Source organism: Rhinopithecus bieti, unplaced genomic scaffold, assembly GCF_001698545.2.
Source record: "Rhinopithecus bieti isolate Rb0 unplaced genomic scaffold, ASM169854v2 scaffold_47256, whole genome shotgun sequence".
Lineage (NCBI taxonomy): Eukaryota > Metazoa > Chordata > Mammalia > Primates > Cercopithecidae > Rhinopithecus > Rhinopithecus bieti.
Window position 1 is genome coordinate 622,615 of NW_016819014.1, and position 9,113 is coordinate 631,727.

Consider the following 9,113-nt stretch of genomic DNA (forward strand, 5'->3'; position numbering starts at 1 on the left):
ACCCAGGAAGCGGAGCTTGCAGTAAGCTGAGATCCGGCCACTGCACTCCAGCCCAGGCGACAGAGCGAGACTCCGCCTCAAAAAAAAAAAAAAAACTAAAGCACAATAGTTACGTCGTTTCTCCCCAATCAGTAAAGGCTTCATTAAAGGTATTTTAACATTAAACTATGAAAAACGTAAGAACTATGACTTGGTGGCTAGTAAAAGGCTGGTGTTGCGAGCAAGAGAAAAGTTAGAAATTTACTATTTTTCAGTCTTATGTTTATTTTGTATATGTAAATACTTGGCTGGGTTACCTAACATTCAACTTCCGAAACTTATCATTAGGTTTTATGACAAGAGAAGTACTTTTTATAGCAATTTTATTGCCTGATCCAAAAACAGTCTACGGAAGCTTTAACAGTAACAAAATAAAGCTGTACACAATTCTAAACAACTCTGTTTCACACCCAACCTGGGACTTCCACTCACTGTAATAGTGTATTTGTGATCAACTTTGTAACAACCTGTCAAAAGGAGACCTCTAACATCTGCTCACAAAGGAATCCCTTCAGCATCTCCTGCTCTGCAGCAGCAAACACATGGGAATCACTCAGAACTCTGGATTTCCAACAGAACAGCATTTCCTAGAGAGTAAGCCAGAGGACACCATCCTCTGAGATGCTATCGTGTAAATTATTAAACAATTTTGGGAAAAATAGAAAACAGCATTAAGCCTCCAAGAAGTCCTTTGGTAAAAGATATTTTGAACCTGGTTTCCCCAAAACCTTGCAATCCCCTCAAAACATCTATTAACAAACCACTAGGCTGGGTACAGTAGCTCACGCCTATAATCCCAGCACTTTGGGAGGCTGAGGTGGGCGGACCACGAGGTCAAGAGATCGAGACCATCCTGACCAACATGGTGAAACCCCATCTCCACTAAAAAATACAAAAATTAGTTGGGCATGGTGGCACATGCCTGTAGTCCTAGCTACTCAGGAGGCTGAGGCAGGAGAATTGCTTGAACCCAGGAAGGCAGAGGTTGCAGCCGAGATCACGCCACTGCATTCCAGCCTGGTGACAGCAAGACTCCGTCTCAAAAAAAGAAAAAACAACAACAACAACAACAACTGTATTAGTGCTTAACATTTTGGGAGCTACGGCAAAGATTAGGTTGGAGGTGTCAGGTACGTAAACTCTTAAGAAACAATATTGAAATACATAAAATTTAAAGAAAAAATTAAAAACAAAAAAGAACAAAAATAAAATAATTTTAAAAAACAATATTGGGCCAGGCACAGTGGCTTAGACTTGTAATCCTAGTACTTTGCAAGGCTGAGGTGGGTAGATGGCTTCAGCCCAGGAGTTCAAGACCAGCCTGAGCAATATGGCAAAACCTCATCTCTACCAAAAATACAACAATTAGCTGGGCATGGTGGCATCTCAGCTACTCAGGAGGCTGAGGTGGAAGGATATCTTGAGCCCGGGAGGCAGAGATTGCGGTGAGCCATGACTACACCACTGCACTCCAGCGTGGGCAACAAAGACAGAACCTGTCTCAATAAATAAATACATACATAAATAAAAATTATATTGCTTTACCATGTGGCAGAACTCAAAATGAGCGCAGCATATCCATATGTAATACTAAGGTTAAAAAAAACACACACTTTTTGTTTCTCTGAGCTTTATAGATGGACACCATGCCCAAATAACTATTCTGTAGTATCAACAGCAAATCAGTATGTATTCTGACTACAAGAAATGATTCTTAACAGGATTTTAGCCCCCCAAAACACATATATAAGCATGTAAAGCAAATATAACTAAAAATAACTGTAGGAACAAAGCTCTTCTGGAGAAAGTTCTGAAGTCTGATGTAGTCACTCATATTTTTACCCTAAATACAACTATTACTACCTCAACCATAGAAATGATCAAAGTAAGGGCTGGATATATTTAGATTTTAATCACCATAATGTAGATTATGTCACATAATAGAATTAGTCAGCCGAGTGTTTGAAAATTCTCAAGTTAAACTGCTCATACTTTGAGGGCCTACTGAACATTTCATAAATAACCTAACAAATTGTGATCTTTTCCCCCGCTTCTGTAAGACTTCCAACCACAAGAAAAAGCAATACAATTACCATTTGACCCTACTAAACTGCAAGTATTACCTGTAGAAGTAATTAGCCAGTTCCATAGGTCCATGAGATTTCCCATGATTATCCCTAGAAGTACCAATTAGGATCACAGGCATGTGGGGACCACTCTTTAATCATAACATTCTCTAAACCCTCAATTACAATTTACATTTGAAAAACATTAGCTTTTTTAGGGTAAAAAGTATGTGTGTATATATATATACCTGTGTGTATGTGTGTATATGTATAAATACGTGTGTGTATGAATAATTAAAAACTCTACCTCTCAACAATATAATGCTTTATAACCAACGGTTCTAAGTGTGGGCCCCAGAACAACAGTATCATCTTCACCTGGAAACTTCTTAAAAATGTAAATACTCAGGCCCTACCACAGACCTACTGAATGAGAAACCTGGGACTAGCTCTCCAAATGATTCTGGTGCACACTAAAAAAAAAAAAAAAAAAAAAATGCAGGCCAGGCACAGTTGCCTCATGCCTGTAATCCCAGCACTTTCAGAGGCCAAGGTGGGAGGATCACTTGAGCCCAGGAGTTCAAGACCAGCCACGACAACATAGTGAGACCTCGTCTCCATAAAAAAAAATTTTAACTGAAAAAAATTTTCTTTTTAAGTAATTGCTTAAACTTACCCTCCTGAGAGAACAGGTAACACCACTCGAACAAATGGAGGATCAAATGGAAAGTTATCCTAAAAAGCAAATAAGCAAGTTTAATTAATTTTAAGAACATCCTTAATGCTATACTATTTAGAAGATTTTAAAAGATACTATAAAGAATGTGTACATTTATTATCAGGTAATGGGTAAGAGTCATAAAACTAGTACCCAAAACCAAAATGAAAACCAAATCAAATAAAAATGAAGTTAAAATCAGGCCCAAACAGAACAGTGTTAGGGTAAACTGATGAAACACATGAAGGGGTTCCACCTCACTAGAACTATATAAAGGAACCATTCCAATAATGATAGACTAGGTAATTTAGATCAATTTTCTGACTGAGAACTAGAAAGGTGAACAAAACATAACAATTTCAGGGCTAAGAAAAGCGAACACCAGAGAGCAGGATCTTTTTTTCCCCCCCTTGGGTTTTCTTCCAATTACAGAAGAGAAAAAGAAGAGGTTCACAAGCTGAACTAGAACTCAGAGCTCACAGAGACATAAACATTGCAGCTCAGCGTTCACCGAGGAGAGGCCGAGCAAAGGCCCTGCTAAGACTGCCACTCCTAAGGTTGTGACCCTGAAAACCAACTGCAAATTGCCCTGACAGGGAATGAGGCCAGCTTGAATCATCTCAGTCCCTGATTGCATGAGGCAATCCTGGGTTGCTAATTTCCAAGCCCCTGGCAGGGGCAAATATAAATCCTCTCTGGAGAAGATTATTATCCAAGGCTTCAAATTAGTTCTGTATTTTTTCCATATATAATGTCTATCACTAAAAATAAGCCACATGAGACAAAGACAAATAGAAAACAAGAGAAGAAAATAATAGACACATAACCACAAGGGGTCAAGATAATAGAGTTAACTCTGTTGAACATAAGCGAGGAAAGAAAAGACAAGACTGAAAGTCTGGTAGAGAAACGCAAATTATAAAAATGAACCATATGGAAATTCTAAAATTTAGAAATACAACAGCTGAAATTAGTAGCTTAATGGATAAGTTTAACCACAGCAGTAACTTAGCAGAAGAGAGATTCAGTAAACTGGAAAACAGGTCAGAAAAACAAAATGGTAGAAAATGCAGAAAATAAAAAAGATAGTGAAAAGTTTATCACATACGTAGAGTCCTGGAAGCAAAAAAAGAATGGGACAGAACCAATACCTGAAGATATGGTTAGTGATAATTTTCCAAATCTGATCAAAGACTTCACAAGATTTGACCACAGTAAATACTTCAAGAGAAACAATGGAAGCTAGGATAAGAGAATGATATCTTTGAGGCACTGAAAGAAACTGCCAACCTAGAAACTTACTCAATGAAAATACTCCTCAAAAATGAAATAAAGGCCAGGGACGGTGGCTCACGCCTACAATCCCAGCACTTTGGGAGGCCGAGGTGGACGGATCATCTGAGTTCGGGAGTTCGAGACCAGCCTGACCAACACGGAGAAACCCCGTCTCTACTAAAAATACAAAATTCACCAGGCGTGGTGGCGCATGCCTGTAATCCCAGCTACTCAGGAAGGTTAAGGAAGGAGAATCGCTTGAACCTGGGAGGCGGAACTTGCGGTGAGTCGAGATTGCACCACTGCACTCCAGCCTAGGCAACAAGAGCGAAACTTGGTCTCAAAAAAAAAAAAAAAGAAAGAAAGAAAGAAAATAAAGGTTTTGTTTTCATCTTCAGACTCACACTAAAGGAAATACTAAAAGTTATTTTCAGACTGGAGAAAGAGGATCCTCAATGAAAATGTGGAGAATAAAGAGCATAACAAAGAGCAAATGTGCATGCGGATCTAAATGGATATTGACCAATTACATTATTATGTGTAGAGTTTTAGATAAGTATAGAACTAAAATGCATGATGACAGCAGCACGTATATGGCAGGGAGGACATGACCTCAGTGTTCTAAGGTCCTTGTATTGACAAGGAAAAGGAAAAAGTATAAATTTACAAGTTTATATTAGACTTTGACAAGTCAAAGACATATTGTAACTGTAGGGTAGTAAAAAAGAAGACCTACCATGCTGACAGAGGTATGAAACTAGAGTAATAAAAAAATCCAAAAGAAAGATGAAAAGGAGTGTGAAGCAAGAAGGACAAATAGTAATGAATCTATAAGATGGAGATTCAGACCCACGTATCAGCAATAATGAATGGGTCCAACTAAAAGACAAGGATCATCAGACTTGATAAAAATATATGAAGTGAGGAAGATGATATAAGATGAGGGATAAGAAGAAATCGTTTTCTAACTTGCAATAGAAATGTAAGATTATCCACAAGATACCAACTTAATGACACAAGATAGCAACTTAACGACAGTTATTATAATCTACTCTCAAATAAAATAGCTCACCTTTCACCTATATTTAACAGACATAATGAAAGGTATAGAGGTTGATGTAAAGCTTGGTAAAGTACAACTTCATTTAACCTCCTATTTAGAAATTTAAACATGTGAATCCCTAGTGACTACAAAACCTCTTCATTGATTATGTATGATTTAATTCATTGTAAACAGTTCAGAATAACTCTTCCACATCAAAATCTGGGGACTCTATTCCATAAAGTCTATACCCTGGAACTCAGGAATCCGTATTTTACAGAAATAAAAAGTTCTTCAAGGAGGAAAAAAAAAGGTTGAGGGTGACTGTTAAAATGAAGTTTCAGTTACCTTAGTATATATTAACTCAGAAACAGACTCTCAGGCTCTACAAGGATATCAGAAAGTTATCTGAGATCTTAACATCTTAGCCATCTAAGTTATTCTTAAGGAAAAGGCACATTCTGTTTTTTAAAGACTGCATCACCAAATGGCTCTAAATAGTTACAAATCACTTCCTTACACTGAGTTGAAAATCACCTCTTTGTAATTTGCCTTACTAGTTTTATGCCCTGTGTTCACCAAAACAAATAAAACGAATGCTTCCATATACACAGTCCTTCAAATAGTTGAAGACATGCTAACATCAACCCCCATGTTCTCCTCTCCAAATCCACAATTTCGCCAGCTATCCCAGGACACGGAATACAATCTCTTCCCAATCCCGGCTATTATTCTCTAAATGAACCTAAGTTTATCTAAATAGACCATTCTTAAAGTACTACCTCAGAATTCAATTCAGTAATTCAGATGCTGCCTGAAACACCAAAAAGTGACTTCCTTAAAAGCATAGCAAGTTGGATTTACTAAGTTGCTGACCAGGTCGCGTTCCCTCCTGCATCTTTGTGTTATGCTTTATCTCCAGTTCCATTTTTCTTATTACTCAAGTTGTCACCGTGGACATCAGAGGCCATAAATATACACTGTTCTGGCTCTTTCCTGTAAATCTTTCTGAGTCATACCTGCTATCCTCCAAAGTCTGTGAATCCCGATACTAATAACTTGGCAATTCAGTTTAAGGTCCTCTTCATAAGGTCAGTTAGCTCAAGGCAATCACATTCTTCCCAGGCATCTTAAGAAATACTCCAACCCCAGAAAAGGCCCTTCTTTCTGGTATCAGGAGCCATGGTCCAGAAACACAAATCCAATAGAAATTCAGCCATTTACCTCCCAGATCGTCCCCTCCCTGAAGTTCTACCTAGAGCAGGAAAAAATAATGAAAACACTACCTGCAGTCACAAATCCTCCAGTTTCCTGTCCAAGATTTCATATTCCCGTAAAGATACCTCCCAAAGAGGAAGTGACAAGGGAGGGGCACACCAGGGGCTACAGGGACGAATTAAAAAAAAAAAAACAAAAAAGGGTTCTATTTCTTAAGTTTGGTGTTAGGTATACGGACATATAATTTAAATTTTAAAAGAAAGATACCTTCCTTTTGTGTGTTTTGTTTTTTGTTTTGGCCTGGGTGCTTCATTCATTCCCCATATGAATTAGTAAAAATGTAGCCATTAGCAACTTCAGTCAATATATACCAGACATACTTTTTAGGAGGACAACCCAGTTGACAACCACAACAGTTTCTACAATAACAAAAGTGAGAGATAATACTGACATTTGGGTCACTTCAAGTTCAATCCTAAGATATATTCCCAAGGAAAAACATACACACAAAAAAGCTATGTAAGAAGCTTTTAGAAAATTATTACTATCCTTTTTGTAAGTACAAAAGCAGCATTGTTTTTTTCATCAAAATATCTCATATATCCACAGATTTTAAACCATAACATCTTATCCAGATCCATATTAAATCACGCCTGTAATCCCAGCACTTTGGGAGGCCAAGGCAGGTGTACCACAAGGTCAGGAGTTCAAGACTAGCCTGGCCAACATGGTGAAACCCCATCTCTACTAAAAATACAAAAATGATCTGGACATGGTGGCACATGCCTATAATCCCAGCTACTCAGGAGGCTGGGGCAGAGAATTGCTTAAACCTGGGAGGCAGAGGTTGCAGTGAGCCAAGATTGTGCCACCACACTCCAGCCTGGGCAACAAAGCAAGACTCAGTCTCAAAAAAATAAAAATAAAAATTAACATTTGTTCTAGACACCACTGCTATTCTTTAACCATTATTTTAGCGTCTTAAAATACTTTATTAGGCCAGGTGTGATGGCTCATGCCTATAATCCCAGCACTTTGGGAGGCCGAGGCAGGCGGATCACCTCAGGTTAGGAATTCGAGACAAGCCTGGCCGACATGGTGAAATCCCGTCTCTATTAAAAATACAAAAATTAGCCGGGCGTGGTGGCATGTACCTGTACCTGTAATCCCAGCTACTCGGGAGGCTGAGGCAGGAGAATCTCTTGAACCCAGGAGCAGGGGTTGCAGTGGGCCAAAACTGTGTCACTGCACTCCAGCCTGGGCAACAGAGCAAGACTCCGTCTCAAAAATAAATAAATAAAATAAAATAAAATAAAATTTAAAAACCCTTATGAAATATAACACAAAAATTCAGAAAAGTACATAAAATATAGAGATATACCTTAAGAAGCTATTGTAAATTATGTGCCCATGTAACCACCAACCTGGTCCAGAAATATATTCCAGCCAGTATCCAAGAAGCCTGCACAGATGTACCTTTCAGTTCACACCTCCCTACCTCCCACCTAGATGGACTCCTTACCCTAAACTGCATGTAATCACCCAAGTTTTACTGCCCAAGTATGAATCCATGATTAAGTGTTTCTCAGTTTCTTTTCATTTTTGCCCCCCTAAGAAGCCTTTTTTAGAAGTTTTCTTCCTAATTTTACCCCCCCGCTCCACGGAATTTTAACACCACAGATAAATCATGTATCTGTTTATGTTCTGTGGCCCTTTGGAGGGCAGCAGACCGTTTTAATAGCTAAGATTGTTTTCACTCCAAAGATCAATTTTCACTCCACTGCAGGTGATATTGCCTCCACTAAGAATGCATGCCCTAACCAACATTAGTTTTACCTATTTTTGAACTCTATATAAAGGAAACTGTACAAAATAGGTTTTGGAGTCCAGTCTCTTTTACAACTGTGTTCAAGATCCACCCATCTTGTCCCACATAGCTGTAAACCATTTTATAAACACCACATTTCTCCATTTTATTGGAAAGAATACTTGGGTTTTCTGTTTGGGGCTATTATAAACGATGCTTCTCTGAACATTCCTGTGTCTCCTGGTACACCTAATTACTCATCTCTTACAGAGAATATGTCTACGAGATTTCTGAACCATAGGGTATGAGCATCTTCTACTTCACCAAATTTTTTTCCAAAGCACTTGTACAAATATACGCCCCCGCCATTGGAAGTATATGGGGTCCTGTAACTATTTTCTTACCTTAAAAGAGAAGTTAAGCAAAATATATTCTATGCCTTCTTTTCTTTTAAGATCTGAAGATCACTGTGCAAAGGACTATCAGGGTCAACCCTAAGAATTAGAAAACAAAAAAACGGTTCAAATAAAAAGTTAGAGATTTTTTTTTAACTAAACTCAAAAATGAACTAGTCTGACAGCTAAAATAGAGCACCTAGGGTAAGTTCCAGAAAGAGAAGGTCTAAAGCTGCTCTTTATCACCAGGAAAAATAGAGATCACTATAGCTTCCAGCTCCTTGGGAATAAATGTCCAAAAGAGACCATAATACTCTAAATCTAATCTAATAAGGGGTTCAGAGTTTGCAGTCATTCTAAAGGAAAATAGTCACATGTATATAATTTTCTTATTAAACTTATATTATCAGCCAAAGGGTTCAAGGAGAAAAGTTTGCCATGGACCGAACTACGAAAAGTTAAATCACTAAAAAAATCCATATTTTTCTACAACTGTCCTATATATACAGATCCAATTTGAATCCCATCTCCCCCCAACATTTTTTTTTTTTTT

At 38.1% G+C, this 9,113-nt stretch overlaps 1 protein-coding gene across 5 annotated transcripts in view; it reads right to left on the reverse strand.

The window, feature by feature from the left end:
• Positions 1–9,113, reverse strand: part of UBE2Q2 (ubiquitin conjugating enzyme E2 Q2) — a 60,555-nt gene that overhangs the window by 15,700 nt on the left and 35,742 nt on the right. For all 5 annotated transcript variants that reach the window (XM_017858013.1, XM_017858014.1, XM_017858011.1 and 2 more), the window contains one exon: positions 2,782–2,840. In XM_017858013.1, coding sequence (XP_017713502.1) covers positions 2,782–2,840 — 59 coding nt within the window. The remainder of the gene's footprint in view (positions 1–2,781; positions 2,841–9,113) is intronic.